This window comes from Parasteatoda tepidariorum, chromosome 9, assembly GCF_043381705.1.
Source record: "Parasteatoda tepidariorum isolate YZ-2023 chromosome 9, CAS_Ptep_4.0, whole genome shotgun sequence".
In the NCBI taxonomy this organism is placed as follows: Eukaryota; Metazoa; Arthropoda; class Arachnida; order Araneae; family Theridiidae; genus Parasteatoda; species Parasteatoda tepidariorum.
Genome location: NC_092212.1, coordinates 87,564,750 through 87,581,684, shown reverse-complemented (window position 1 = coordinate 87,581,684; position 16,935 = coordinate 87,564,750). Strand labels below are relative to the sequence as shown.

The 16,935-nt window shown below is 32.7% G+C and overlaps 1 protein-coding gene across 1 annotated transcript in view; it reads left to right on the top strand.

Moving 5' to 3' along the window:
• LOC107453137 (projectin protein bent) overlaps positions 1–16,935 on the top strand; it is a 236,219-nt gene that overhangs the window by 93,987 nt on the left and 125,297 nt on the right. The window contains exons 49-56 of the mRNA XM_071185213.1: positions 230–511; positions 1,953–2,252; positions 3,282–3,584; positions 6,818–7,093; positions 8,343–8,546; positions 10,346–10,441; positions 11,581–11,883; positions 15,470–15,751. Coding sequence (XP_071041314.1) covers positions 230–511; positions 1,953–2,252; positions 3,282–3,584; positions 6,818–7,093; positions 8,343–8,546; positions 10,346–10,441; positions 11,581–11,883; positions 15,470–15,751 — 2,046 coding nt within the window. The remainder of the gene's footprint in view (positions 1–229; positions 512–1,952; positions 2,253–3,281; positions 3,585–6,817; positions 7,094–8,342; positions 8,547–10,345; positions 10,442–11,580; positions 11,884–15,469; positions 15,752–16,935) is intronic.

Sequence of the window (16,935 nt, the reverse complement as noted above, 5' to 3'; positions counted from 1 at the left end):
GTAGAATGTGACTTAGTGAATAATTAGTGACTTACAGTAACATTTGCGTTTGTAAAAAAACAGACTAAAACCAATTAAGGAGACTTGCAAAATTATATACTATTAATTTTTATTTATTGAACCAATATTATGATTCATCGTATATGAGTCAGGTCAAATATGAGTAGCCATAATTTTTTTGTACCTCATTATTTAAAATGCAATATGGGTGTATTGTTTTTGTTTCCAGTTGCGCCTCGAATCGATCGTACGAATCTGAATAGTATCGTGATCAAAGCTGGAAACGTGGTGAAGCTGGAGGCGGACGTGAAGGGAGAACCTCCGCCGAAGATCACGTGGAGTTTCAAAGGGGAACCTCTGGTGACCGGTGAGAAGGTTAAAATCGACAATGAGGAATACCACACCCTCTTCATATTAAGCAAGACCAAGAGATCAGATACTGGGAAATATGTTGTGACAGCTGTTAATGATGCTGGAAAAGATGAAGTCGAAGTGGAAATAACAGTACTGGGTAAATATCATATTCTCTATCATATCTGTCAAATACACCGCGCCTAATTCTCCAGTGCAAAATAAACGTGTAATATTAAAAGTAAAATTGTAAAAAAATTTTTTACCAATCTTTAAATATTTATAAAAAGCAATTTCTTCTCATAAAAAGCTGGAAGGAAAAATTAGAATAATTTTTAATTAGAATAATCAGGGGTCTGTTTCGAACAAAGCTGGGTCCGTTAACGGACCCTTCACAAAATATCTTTTCATAAAAACGGACCCTTCACAAAATATTTTAACTTAAAAACGGACCCTTCACAAAATAATTTATCTTTTAATCGGACCCTTCACAAATTTGTTTATCTTCATTATTATTTTGTTAATCGAATAAACCCTTTCCAGGAAGGGGGGGGAGGAAGACAGATGTAAACGAACTAAATTTTGTCTTCGGCAGACGCTTCTTCCTTTATTCGTTCGAAATGAATATTCTGCATTCAGCAGTATAGGCTAAATACCAAATATGTATATGTTGCATTGCTAATTTAGTAGCTGCAATTGCTGTTTATTTTTTAAAAATTTTCTTTTTAATTATAATTTTACAGTGTTGAGCATAATCTTGTATATCTTAATATTTAAAAACTCTTTGAAAACGTTTTTTTGTAATAACGGACCCTATTTGCACACATTCACAAACACGGACCCTGGTTGAAAGAATGTGAATTAACGCTTATTTTATATTCACAAATGACGAGTCCTTTTTTCACAATTTTACAAAAACCGGACCCTTCACAAAATGTCTGGACAGACCCCTGATAATTCATCAAATGACATTGTTGATTTTTCTTGATGCAGGTGTTTCATGAGCCCTTGAATGTTCAAATATAACTCTTTTTGTTTCTTGTAATGAAATTCTTTGTTTGGTCAATAAAGAAATAGAATATAATTATGAATGTTTACATAAATCTATGAATAAAAAGGTCGAGAATCCATGTTTTAAATGGGGGACCTTCTTTTAGTTACAAGGAACCAGTACCACTTATCACTTATAAAAGTTTTATTTCTTGTGTAAGTCTATACGGCACTTCACGCCCAGTAAAAGGAATGTCAAAAAGTAAAAATCGAATTAAATCATTCAATAAAAAGACATGTCCTGAAGATAAAAAGTAATATTTTCGTACCTACAATTAAAAATTCTGAAATTGGAAATTCGTGAATAAAATTTCGTTGTTTATATTTATATTAATGTGCTGGCCCAAAATGTATTTCAACACTCAACCAATTGTATGCAATTAACTTTAATAAATTTTTTAATTATATTATTTGATATAAAAAAAAACTATATTCCTTTATCTCGAGTTCTATTTAGGAATTTTAAATTCGAAAAGGAATCAATTGATGGTGCAATTAGCTTTTGAAGTAAAAACTGATTTTAATTTATTTGTAAAATATTTATTTTCCAGGTAAACCGAGCAAACCGAAAGGCCCTCTCGAAGTTTCTGATGTTCATGCTGAGGGTTGCAAGTTGAAGTGGGATAAGCCAGAAGACGATGGTGGCCAACCTATCAAAGAATATGTTGTGGAAAAGATGGACACAGATACTGGTAGATGGATTCCAGTGACCACCACTAAAGATCCAGAAGCAGAAATATCGGGTTTGATTCCAGGGAAGGAATACAAATTCAGAGTGAAGGCTGTCAACCCAGAGGGAGAATCAGAACCGTTGGAGACATCGACTGGAACAGTAGCCAAAAATCCGTTCGGTAAGTTCCTTACAACACATACTTGACACAAAATTTAGTATATATTGAAATGGGCCTAAATGACTATTCTTTGTGCAATGCATAATCAAGCAAAACAAGGTGAATAAAGCACAAATAAAAGTACACAACCTATGGATGGGTGGAAATCCTACGGATGTTTTTACACCAGGGAGCGCTGCAAGTTCTTGGCAGCACATACTTCCGAGTTATTGTTTTCGGTGTGTATTTAAGCCATTTGGCAAACAACTGGATCATTGTGTCAAACTTACTCTTGTCTAAAAACCATACTTTTAAATCATTGCATTAATTTAACGTCAATTTTATTGAGTGTATGATAGTTTTTGATTAAATGAAAACATATACAGATGTTCGAAGTACAGTTGCACTATTCACTGTACTGATGCAAATGTAGCTTATTTAACCAGAGCTGCAAAACAAATTTTTTTAATATTTTTTTTTCTAATTTATTATCCTCTTTTTTTGTATATACTTTTAATGTCGGAAAAAAATTCAAATTCCCTGCATTGATTCAAATGTATTTTAAATATATTGAATTATAAAAATTTTATAATTCAAACTTATAACAATTTTTTTCGCATCTTACATGGGATCATTCAAATCAATAAATTATTTTAATGATAATAAAGAGGAATATCAATGAGTGTATTAAATGAAAATTTTGAGTTAAATCGATGAATAACGGATATATATATAACGGTCAAATAAACCAGTTTAAATGAATATGAAAAGCCAAATCAGTGAATCAATTGAATGAATATAATGAGTTAAATTAATGAATAAATTAAATTAGTAAAACTAGTCAAATCATCGAATTAGAGAGTATAACGAGCTAAGAGAATATAACGAGTCAAATCAATGAGCCAGTTAACTAAATATTTAAAGATAAATCAATATGCCATTTAAATTAATATGACGAGTCAAATCAATGAATCAACTCAATGAATTAAGTACATCAAGTTGATGAATATAACGAGCTAAAGCAAATTAATAGAATTACTTGTGTTTCAGATGAGCCCGGGAAACCTGGAAAACCCACAGCTGAAGACTGGGCCAAACATTACGTAGATCTGGTTTGGAAACCACCCGCAAGCGATGGTGGCGCCCCCATTACAAGTTACGTCATTGAAAAGAAGGACAAATTCAGCACGAAATGGCAAAAGGCCACAGAGACCATAGGAGATAAATGTGAGGCCCGAGTCTCGGACCTCATTGAAGGAATGGAATACAATTTCCGGGTCAGAGCCGTTAATAAGGCTGGACCAAGTGAGCCCAGTGACCCAAGTTCACCAGTCACGGCAAAACCCAGATTCTGTAAGTATCATTCGATTAATAAGAATTTATTTGATATTTTATAAATCTCTGAAAAAGAACCGTTGTGGCTGAGGACCCTTGTTCGATCCCAGTGATAGCTGGTTGATTCGAATTCCGCATCCGGCTCGCACCGACCACAGTGCTGACGTAAAATATCCTCAGTGGTAGATCATGGGTTAAAGTCCCCTTGCCATCAGACTAACCATTGAAGGTTTTCGTGGTTTTTCTCTCCATGTATCGTAAATGTGATTTAGTACCATCAAAAAGTCCTCCACGAAGGCAAATTTCTCCCAGTGCTTGATCCAGTAGTTCCCTTGTCTTCTGGATTGTGTTCAAGATGACAATTCTACGGAGTTGAGCCTTAATAGTGGCTAACCCAATAAACTGGGTCGGCTGTTCAATGATTGTTATAAATTATAATATTATATAAAATATAAAATAAAAAAAATCTCTGAAAAACCACTTCTTGGTTTGAAAAAGTGCAAAGTCTAAAAGTTTAATTTTAAAATGGTAAAATCGACTTATGTATTCTTCTTTTAAATTAAAAGCTACCAAGCTTACAAATATTTATTGAATTGATTTTAAATAATATTTTTTTTTACTAAGCGTATTTGCTGTATCAAATTTTTCGAACAGAATCTTATTGTTTATACTATTTGGGTTTTTTCTCTCATAATATTTTCAGTTAATTAAATCCACATATTATTTTCTAAAAATTATATAGAGTGGCAGTAGCTTTTTTTTGTTTTTTTGTAATGTGACAATTTCGGCATGTTTTTAAATGTTTCTTTTTCAGAATATAATTTTTTTTAAATAAAGAGAGAGAATAAATTGAATAATGACCTGTGAATTTCAAGTTATTTTTAAGCATGTTAACCTGTTAAGCCAGTTATTTCATGCACATAAGCAACTTAAATGGTTCAAGTAGAGTGCCGATTATCCGAACACCGATTTACCGGATTCTTCAATTATCCAGATTGTTCAAGAATAATGTATTTTTCCCAACCTTTTCTGAAAATATTTGTTTTTTCTCGAAAAAATATTTTTATTTTTAGAATATTCTTTAGGAGTAAAAAAATAGTTTCTTTGGTAACCTTGAAAAGAAACTCACGTTTGTTATATAGTTTCAATGTGGGGGACAACCGGCAAGTAAGGGACCTTATTTCTTCTTTTCTCAAGAAATTAAAAAAAAAAGATTAAAAAAAGTGGTGAAACACGTTTTGAAACGCTCCTCCTCAGTCTTAAAAACCATTTTGTCGCTCAATTTTGTAATAATTGTGTAACTGTTACAAAACTTAAACACGCTATTTTTCATACTTTATAACAGGCTCTACTACAATTGCCTGTCCTAATCTATCAAAAAAATTTGAGAAGTTAGTGAGTGAGAGTAGGTAAGAGAAGTTACTTAACATTCCCATAACCGTTTTTCAATTATCCGGCTTTTTCAGTTATCCGTATTGGCTTTTGTTCCGATCACTTCAGATAATGGGTGCTGTACTGTATATAAAACACGAACGTTGGTGTGATAAATTAAGAGAATTTGCAGACTTGCTCAATTTTAATGAAACTTGACATTGATACAAAACGAAACAAACAATAAACCCAGGGATCTGTTTAGAAGAAATTGGGGTCCGTTAACGGACCCTTCACAAAATTTCTTTTCATAAAAGCGGACCCTTCACAAAATATTTTATCTTAAAAAATGGACCCTTCACAAAATGATTTTTCTTTTAATCGGACCCTTCACACATTTGTTTATCTTCATTATTGTTTTGTTAATCGAATAAACCCTTTCCAGGGCAGAAAACAAGAAAGATGGATGTAAACGAATCAAATTTTGTCTTCGGAAGACGATTCTTCCATTATTCGTCCGAAATGAATATTCTGCGTTCAGCAGTATAGGCTGAAAACCAAATATTTGTATGTTGCATCTCTCATTTAGAAGCAGCAATTGTTGTTTATTTTTTAAAATTTAATTTTTTTTTAATTATGATTTTACAGTGTTGAGCATAATCTTGTATGTCTTTACAATTTAAAAACTCCTTGAAAAAGTTGTTTTTTTTTGCAATAACGGACCCTATTTGCACACATTCATAAAAGCGGACTCTGGTTGAAAGAATGTGAGTAATTTTTTCACAATTTCACTAAAAACGGACCTTTCACAAAATGTCTGGCCAACCAACAATTGAAATATACCCTCATGATCGTGCGTAGCACTCGTTGGAATCGGAAGACATGAAATTGCCAAAGGGCCAATTTGCCAGAGGAAATGACAAACTGCTTTATTTCAAGTATGAAATCACGCCGCAAGGCCCGTATATACGAAAGAGGGGACCCTATTTACCCATTTTTTTGTATGTCTTGCAACCGCTGTTGCATACCTTCCGACTCCAATAAGTGTCACGCAAGATCATGCGTGTGTATTACGATTGCTGAATGGTTATTTGTTTCGTATTGTATCAATGTATGTATAGGGGAGAGTGGGGTCAATTGTAACATTTTTTACTTAACTATTTTTAACTAACAAAAAATCCAATATATTATTAGTATTAATTGACAGACGAGTAAAGTAGACTATCCTCTACTAGAAAAAAAAANCTTCGCAAAAAACAGCAATGAATCAACTAGTGGCATCCATTCATCGAATTCTATCATAGCTATAATTCTGGTGGGGGAGTACTGTAGCGTATCTACCACTACAAAATTACAACTACAATTCACTAGTATATAAGACATGTTAACTCGACTCTATGTCGGGGTACCTTTTCATAGATGACGGTTGACATGGTCTGTAACTACTCTCCCCACACAACAATTGAAATATACCCTCATGATCGTGCGTAGCACTCGTTGGAATCGGAAGCCATGAAATTGCCAAAGGGCCAATTTGCCAGAGGAAATGATAAACTGCCTTATTTCAAGTATGAAATCACGCCGCAAGGCCCGTATATACGAAAGAGGGAACTATATTTACCCATTTTTTTGTATGTCTTGCAACCGCTGTTGCATACCTTCCGACTCCAACGAGAGTTACGTATGATCATGCGTGTGTATTACGATTGTTGAATGGTTATTTGTATTGTATCAATGTATGTATACATATCCAGTTCATTAAAATGTGTCCTGTAGTTCTAGAGATAATCAAGTCCGCAAATTCTCTTAATTTCTTACACTAGTATGTATTTAAATATGAATGCTCTAACGTATTCAGCTGATGTCGATTCTCTTTACAGTGGCTCCTCATATATCTGGCCTGAAAGACATGACCGTTAGAGTGGGACAGACGGTGCGCTTCGATGCCAAAATCACGGGTGAGCCACCCCCGAAGAAACTCTGGTTCTGCGGAACGGAACAGCTGAAGACAGCTGGAAGGACGACACTTGAGACTGAAGAATACAGAACTAAAGTGATCCTCAACACAGTGGAGAGGAAGGACAGTGGTGAATATCGTCTGTGTGTTGAAAATACATCTGGGAAAGATGAAGCTACCGTCACCCTGCTGGTCCTCGGTAGGTTATTTCACTTCTGTTCCTTATTAGATTTAGTTGCGGATGTTTAATTTCTAACTATACATAAATGTCTGATGATGGTGTCGCAGTTTTTCATTGCTGTCGGTGCATTTTTATTGGCCGGAAATGACCTTGAATTATTTTCAAAACCACTTTTAGTGAAAGCAGTAAAATCCCTTTTTGTTTGCATTTCAAGCTAAAAACTCAAACAAAATGAACGGATTTTATCAGTAGCAATGAAACTTAAGAACGCATGTGGAAATGCATGTTTAAAATTATTTTTATAATTATTTTTCATAATTTTATGCATAAAAAAAGCTTCTTTTTTTTTTTAGTTGAAAATGTATGTAGCGTGATAGCGTAACGCTGGATAATGTTTTACTCTTTCCTTGCTGTCCATGCAGATTTCTTTAATGTATAAGATTTATAAAATAAAGAGTAGATACTAGTTTAGAAGATAAATGTGCATCCATTACTATTTTAATTATGTCTAGTGTTTATGAATTTAAAACCGGTTTTGTGTTTAAGTATTTCAAAAGATGATTTTTCTATTCAACGAATTTTCCATATAACGAACCCATTATCGTTCCATATAACGAACCCATAATCCTTTGTGACTTCGTTAAATAGAGATCCGACTGTAGTCCCACATTAATATCATTGCAGTACCCCCTTGTTAAGTATAAAAGATTACATTCCGCAGTATTTAGCTTTAAATTACTTATATACGGATTACGTACATGCGTGATCTTGTGCTCTTGGTAATTTGATAACAAAGCTTATTCAAGTTATGACAAGTTAGCATATTTTTATTCTATTTGTCTCCAGAAAATTATCAGTTGATTTTGATTTCCACGATAAATTCAAATATGCGAAGAATTTCTGGGTGTAGAAGAAGATATAGGAGTATAGGAAGATTTCTATCAGCTACACATTTGGAAATTCAAAACCACTAAACTGTAGAAATTTCCATTTGTGCAAAATAAATAAAACAATAGGGCTGACATATCAAACTGATTTAGACTAAAATTTTGTTTCTTATTTCAAATATTGAAATTATTTTTCTTCATTTAACCTTCAAAATTCTTTAAAAGTGTCTTTCACAAAGCTGAAATGGTTTATTTTTGAATTACTTAATGATTTATTTTTATTTTGAATAGTGTATGCGTTGTCACACTATCTCATTTATTATTAACTCTTTCTTGATAAAAAAAAATACTTTTTTTAAAAATGAGGACCAATTTTTCAGACAAACCTGGCAAGCCTAAAGGACCGTTGGATATAATTGATGTTTCTGCAGAAGGGTGCAAGTTGAAATGGAAAGAACCAGAAGATGACGGTGGAGTACCCATTGAACACTATGCCGTGGAAAAGATGGACATGGGGACCGGACGCTGGGTACCCTGTGGCAGAACCAGCAAGCCGGAACTCGAACTCAACAATTTAATTCCAGGTATACTATACCTAACCTCTCGCCTTTTTTTAAAAGCAAAAAATATTAAACTTTTTCTACTAAAAAATTTTACGAATGACAGTAAATTATATTAACACGTTCATGCCGGGTCGATCCACCGGTGCGTCAAGCTAGATTGTCTCATCGGGCGGCGCACAGGAGTAAAAACTGGTAACAAATAAAGTTCATTTTTTAGTTTTTTTCCGGGAATAATAAAATCCATAACTACCAATTGTTTTTAACATATGCAATTTTTATATTGGATTGCTTCTTCGCCGTGATAAATTGCCTTACAGTGAACTGTTATTGTTGAGAATAGATTGACTCCTCCTGAATATTATCTAATATTGAAATAGTTCTTCGACTAGTATTCTCTCTTTTCCGTCCCGCTTTCAGGCGCAACACCCGGCGTGAACGTGTTAAGCTGATTATATTCATTTTACACTCAGTATAGATTCTACAGTTTTTGTAGATTCTACAATTCTTATGGGTCCTACAGTGGACTGATCACACAGACGCGGTTCACAGTGAAACATTACTGGCAGCGGTCAGTGAGAGGATGGGTAACTCACTTTTATCAGCCTGCGAAAAGATCGGCGGTGCCCGTAATCGGTCTTCGTTAAACTGTTCTACCGTAAATTGGCCCACGTCACGTCCAGGTTATCGGGTTAGCAAAGAGGGGGCGCCGTTCCTTCTCCGGAGGATCAAAATTGTAATGGCATGTCATCGGATCATAAAATATCAGATCATATAGTGCCACATCGTGGGCCTCCTAATTGGTCTAAAACAATTTCCTTTGGTATGATACTTTAGTATCTAGTAGTATAATACCTGGCCGAGTTTGAATATTATGGGTTAGTATTAAAGGGAGATTATGATAGGTAATATAGGGCCTTCATTTCANAACTCCTCCCGAATATTATCTAATATTGAAATAGTTCTTCTACCAGTATTTTCTCTTTTCCGTCCCGCTTTCAGGCGCAACACCCGGCGGTGACGTGTTAAGCTGATTATATTAATTTTACACTCAGTATAGATTCTACAGTTTTTGTAGATTCTACAATTCTTATTGATCCTACAGTGGACTGATCACACCGACGCGGTTCACAGTGAAACATTACTGTCAGCGGTCAGTGAGAGGATGGGTAACTCACTTTTATCAGCCCGCGAAAAGATGCCCGTCATCGGTCTTCGGCGGTGCCCGTCATCGGTCTTCGTTAAACTGTTCTACCGTAAAGTGGTCAACATCACGCTTATGTTGTCGGGTTACCAAAGAAGGGGAGCTGTTCCTTCTCCAGAGGATCAAAATTGTAATGGCATGTCATCGGATCATAAAATATCAGATCATATAGTGCCACATTGTGGGCCCCTAATTGGTCAAAAACAATTTCCTTTGGTATGGTACTATAGTATCTAGTAATACCTGGCCGAGTTTGAATATTATGGGTTAGTATTATGATAGGTAATATAGGGTCTTCATTTCAACGCTATTTAACAACAAACTGTTATCGTTGCTGAGTGGAAAGGATTAAAACAGGTCTTAGGCAGGGAAGGAGGGTACAAAATTTATTTACTAATTATTAGACAGAGCAGTTATGAAAGTGTGTGCAAAAACTTGTGCTTCTCGATTATATGTTAGGGAAATTCTTGCAAAGTAAATCCGTAATATGTTTCAATTTAGGGAAAGAGGGAAATCTTAGTAGTAATTACAATTGATTTTTATTTATTTATTGAAAAAGGAGGTATGCTTTTATTTTGATATTTAGTTTTATTTATTTACTTTTTTTTGTCGATTACAGGTCAAGAATATAAATTCAGAGTGTCAGCTGTGAATCCAGAGGGAGAATCAACACCACTGGAGGCTGAAAAATCAATTATTGCTAAAAATCCATACGGTATGCTCCCGATTATTTTCATTATTTTTTCCCCATTGATTTTAACACTGTTGTAATATTTTATAAAAAAACTATTAATAATAGAAATTAGGAAGAAAAAAATTGTAATGTAAAGTGGGTTTTGATTAAAAAGTAGAAATCCAAAATCATTTCAAGTTTTATTGACTGAATTTAAAAATAATGAGGTGTTTTTATATTTAAAATGAAATTTTCAGAACTATTTTTAAATGCATTGTATGAATTTATAATGTATTAAAAAGTTTTTGAATGTAAAAGTAGAATTAATAAACCGTTTTAAGTATTATGGAGTGCATTTAACTCGACCCACTTTTGCAGCATAAACATTTAAGTATGAAAAGCAGTTTATGTTAATGCTCATATATTAAAATAAGTATAATATGTGTTTAAAGTAAAATTTTCCCGTTTTCCCGGAAATCTCCTGGGACAAAGTGTCCCAATCGTTTTGAATAATGTAAAAATTCCAATATATTGCGTAGGAATAAATAATAAAAATAATATAAATGCATCGAATTATTCATTTTTACCAGAAGTTGTAGAAACCAGAAGTTGTAGAAACCAGAAGTAGCAGTTAGAAAATAATCAACAATTTTGTTTATGATATTTTATCACTAATGTGATTTATTGTCCCACTGATAAGTATGATTGGGATATACTGTCCCAATGGTAGGTACAATCGGGACAATATATCCCACAAAACAAAATCTGTTATTATTTCTTAAATCTGATACTAAATAGGTACAATTATTACCTAATAAGAACAAACATAACTATTTTACACAAAATATGTTCAAAATATAGTTGTAGTTTCATCTAAGTTCAGAAAGTAAATGAATTAAAACGAGATTGACTGGCGTGCTCGCAAGCAGAAGTCCGTCATTTTTAATGTGAGAGTGTTGCCAAGTTCCTTTAGTCATATTTTTTATTCTCTAATGACTAAAGAAGCATGAAAACATTAAAACCCATGCAAAATTGGGATCTGTTAATCGATTAGGGAATTAAGTTTTATCTTTGGGATGTTCCATTCGGGTCTAAAGGCTTAAGCGGGTTAAATTCCAATGCTTTTATTGTGCCAAACATAGTGGAATCTTATGGGATCCTAAATGAGAATTTTCTTACAGATCCTCCTGGAAAACCTGGAGTTCCTGAGCCAAGTGATTGGGATAAGGAGTGGGTGGACTTGAAGTGGACAAAACCTTTGAAAGATGGAGGCAGTCCTGTTACTGGCTATTTGATCGAAAAGAAAGAAAAGGATTCGAATAGTTGGACGAAAGCAGCACAAATTGATAAACCCATCTGCGAGGCGAGGGTTGAGAACTTGATACCTGGGGAGACCTATCAGTACAGAGTGAAAGCCATAAACGCCGCCGGTCCTGGTGAACCCAGTGATACCACCAAACCCCTCACTGCTAAACCAAGAAAAAGTAAACTATTTTCTTAATTATTTCACGCAAGGATACGCTTTTAGCTTCGAAACATTTACCCATGTCAAAAGTCTTGATGGTCCCCGTCAAAACATTTTGATGGTTTATGTTGGTTTCAGTGCGATTCATGATGGTCCAACATCATTGGATGTTCACCATCATCTAACATTTTCTATTACGTTCTCATGGTTTTTGATATGCTAACAAACTTCCTTCATTCCATGATGGAAAATGCTACTTTAATACTATGATGGTTAACCATCAAGAGAAGTTCGACTCTCATGGACCATGATGGTCCTTGATGGTTCCAACTATACATTTCCATGGTGGTTTAATGGGAATTCTTGTTCGTTCTCAGGAATATGCCACACCAAAACAATTTCTTTATTATGTTGGACCATCATAAATCAGTTCGAATTCCTACATTGGAATGATCTTTGTTCATGATCGATACAAGATTTGATTTCTAAGATACTATGATGAGAAAAATGGCCCATAATGGTACAACAATGCATTTCCATGATGGTTTAATAGTAATTAATGTTGATTCAGCAGGAATATACCATGAAAGAAATTTTTTTCTTTTATGTTGGCTCATTAAAAATCAATCTAAATTCCTACATTAGGGCGATGGTGGTTCAGGTTCATTCCAACATTTGAATTCTAAGAAATTGAGGTGGAAGTTTCTGATTATTCAACATGAACAAACCATCAAAACAAGTTGTTATTCTTATGTTGGGCCATCATTAAAGCAGTCCGAATTCCTGCATTTGGATGATGGTTACTTATGTTGGTTACTATCAAAAATATAATGGTTCATGATGGAATTATTGATGGTTACCATCAAGATTATGTTTTTCTATTAATGGAAAACCATCGAAAATTTTGACTTGGGTAAACGATTTAGTATTAAAACGGACTGAAGTTGAGAAAGCATTCAATTGCTTAATTACCTTAATGTTATTTTGACTTTTTAAATACTTTACTATGTCTCAGAAAAAAAAAATTCTCAATTAAAAATAAATTTGGCCCTCATTGATATCTACTCAGTTACTTAAACTAATTTTTTATGCTTTAAATGATTTATTTTTAATTTTTATTTAACTTAACAATAATAATCCAAATAGAATTTTAAGATATAAAATAACTTATACCATTATTAAAACAAAGGTTTAAGAAAAAAAATCCAAAATTTTTATAAAATTATATGAGAAATTCAAAATCGACATATTATACATATTTATATTTGTATTATACATAAACATGGTGGTTCATGTTCATTCCAACATTTGATTTCTAAGAAATTGTGGTGGAAGTTTCTGATGGTTCAACATGAACAAACCATCAAAACATATTTATATTTGTATTATACATAAACATGGTGGTTCATGTTCATTCCAACATTTGATTTCTAAGAAATTGTGGTGGAAGTTTCTGATGGTTCAACATGAACAAACCATCAAAACATATTTATATTTGTATTATACATAAACATGGTGGTTCATGTTCATTCCAACATTTGATTTCTAAGAAATTGTGGTGGAAGTTTCTGATGGTTCAACATGAACAAACCATCAAAACATATTTATATTTGTATTATACATAAACATGGTGGTTCATGTTCATTCCAACATTTGATTTCTAAGAAATTGTGGTGGAAGTTTCTGATGGTTCAACATGAACAAACCATCAAAACATATTTATATTTGTATTATACATAAACATGGTGGTTCATGTTCATTCCAACATTTGATTTCTAAGAAATTGTGGTGGAAGTTTCTGATGGTTCAACATGAACAAACCATCAAAACAAGTTGTTATTCTTATGTTGGACCATCATTAAAGCAGTCCGAATTCCTGCATTTGGATGATGGTTACTTATGTTGGTTACTATCAAAAATATAATGGTTCATGATGGAATTATTGATGGTTACCATCAAGATTATGTTTTTCTATTAATGGAAAACCATCGAAAATTTTGACTTGGGTAAACGATTTGGTATTAAAACGGACTGAAGTTGAGAAAGCATTCAATTGCTTAATTACCTTAATGTTATTTTGACTTTTTAAATACTTTACTATGTCTCAGAAAAAAAAAATTCTCAATTAAAAATAAATTTGGCCCTCATTGATATCTACTCAGTTACTTAAACTAATTTTTTACGCTTTAAATGATTTATTTTTAATTTTTATTTAACTTAACAATAATAATCCAAATAGAATTTTAAGATATAAAATAACTTATACCATTATTAAAACAAAGGTTTAAGAAAAAAAATCCAAAATTTTTATAAAATTATATGAGAAATTCAAAATCGACATATTATACATATTTATATTTGTATTATACATAAACAAATATAATTCTAAATGTATTCTTCCTACTCCAATAATTCTAATAAGGAAATTGATCAATTCATTTAGAAAAAAGTCCAACTCATATTTTTTTTCATTAAGACGAATAAACTTCATCAGCTTTTTAATAAATAATCTCTTTGATCAATTCTGAAAAGAAAAGGAAAGAGTGTAAACTCTTTTTTTAATCAAATCAGTTTCCTTATATAAATAAATTTCTGTGAAACAATCAGAATAATTTGGAATTTTCTTTACAAAAATTATTAAAATTTTCTTATGATTATTGACATTTAATATTATCTATTATAAGAATTATAAGAAAAGTATCGTCGGGTTTCTTTCCTTAAAAGTTCCGCAAAATATGCATTGTTTTTTCACGTGTAAAACTAAATAAATTCAATAAAATATAATATTTTAATTTTTTTCCAAATTTTTATTTTAAATATTTTTTTTTGCGAAGATAAAATACGCACCTCAACAATATTATTTGAAATAATAAATCATTACGATGGTTTTTATAAAAAAAAAATTCAAATTTGAGAAACTCGATTGAATTTGGTTCTGAACGAAAGTGCCTAATTTAAAGTATTGAAGTTTGTAAGGGTAAGGGTATAGCTGAGATCATGATAAAATATAAAGATTTCTTAGGTTAAGAAGGTTCACATTTCATTTCAAAAAATAAATTTCTTTAACTCGTAAATTTTTGAAAGAAAAAAATATTAAAAGTTTCAATGTAGGCAGACATTTAAAACTTATAGGTTCCAGGTATACAGAAGTTCGTCTTTAAGAAAATAGTAATGGTTACAAAAAGAGAAAAAAAAATTTTCAATCTTGATGATCTGTTTTATTCTAACACTTTTTACATTCTTATATATCTTCTCTGGTACTCTTATGTCAAACTTAATCCCATAAATCAGAAACTCTTATGTTGATGGAAAAATCATTATTAAAACCTTTTTCTTCAGTTAACCTTTGTAAATGTCAAACAAAACTAAAGATTAACTAATGCTCTCATTAAACTGGTATACAAAAGTATCATTGGAGTTTTAAATGTACTCATTGTAAGAAAAATAAGCAATTTAATAACCTCGAAATAAAATATATATACAGTGTTATTTTATTAGCTTTAAATAAAAGATGAGTCCATTTATCAGCTTTTTTTAGACAAAATGTTACGCATGCAATTACTTTTTGAAAACATTGCATTAAATACTGCTATTGTTTTCTTTAGTGCCACCAAGAATCGATCGTCGATCGCTGAAACCGATTACTGTGAGAGCCGGTCAACCCTTCTCACTGGACGTCAAAATAGCGGGTGAACCACCCCCGAGTGTGCAGTGGATGCAGGGAGACAAACCTGCCCCTGAACGGTACGACTTCCAAATCATCAATGTTCCCTACAACTCCAAGATAGAGTGCGAGAAGGCAGAAAGGAAAGACAGCGGGATTTACAAGATATTTGCAAGAAATCAACACGGACAAGATCAGGCTGATGTTGAAATCACTGTTTTGTGTGAGTAGGCAATCATTTCTCATTCGTTCCTCGTTTCAGAAGAAAAAATTGCAATAAACTGTTGACTCAAGAGTTTTTAGATTTACAAGGGATCCTTATTCATTTCCTACTATTAGAGTTCACACTCTCTTCCTATATCTTGCTCAAATTTTAAATCCGTTCATAAAACTCTTTTTATTCATGTGATCAAGTTTAAATACATTTTTTAAACTTGTGTGGATGGCATTTGATGGTAATACTGGTTTTTCTAAATATTAATTCATTCATTAAATAGGGATAAGCGAAAAGCAAAATGGAATTTTCTGGTGGCTTAAGGGTTAGTCATTGTTTTAAATTTTACTAGAAGCGATTCAGTTTTTCACATATTTTAAAGATAGCATCATTGATAATCTATCTATCTATATTATATAAAACGCTAATACGTACGTATGTATGTATGTATGTTCCTTTATCAAAGACACTCATTGTGATGGGAAACTTATTTCAGTATTTTCATTTACCTGGGTGAATTAAAAGATTTTCAGATACCATGATGATTTAGTTATTTCTGATTAGATCAAGAATTATAAGGAGCAAGTACTTTTTGCATAGTTGATAAAGCTATATATTTAGGCTTAACCATTAATAAAAAACTGACCTGGTCTGACCATGTAAATAACATTAAAAATAAAGTATATGCAGCAACCAACAAACTTCAAACACTTTTTCATAACCGACACCTTAGTTTAAAACTGAAAAAACTCCTGTATACCTCGATGATACGTCCTATTATGACGTACGCCTCAGCTGCCTGGTGTAACGCCTCCGAAAAAGACCTCAAAAAACTTATCGTACTCCAAAACAACATCTTGAGAAAACTCACGGGAGCCAGATGGTTTATCCGCAACAATGCCATTCATAGAGATCTTAATATTGACCGCTTTGACCATCATTTCAACAAATTAAATAGAAACTTCTTTATTAAAGCCGCCACCTGCAATACCGCAAATTTTAATGATATTTTCGACTGCATAAATCTCAAAGAGGATGCAAAAATTCGACCCATTGCACACTTCTACACTTCTGATATCATACTAACATTTAACAACACAAACACTCACTGACGGCCGGGTCTCTACTTAACAGAGCCACATTTACTTACACATATACACACATCCTCACAATCCTTTAACTCGCCCCCTTTT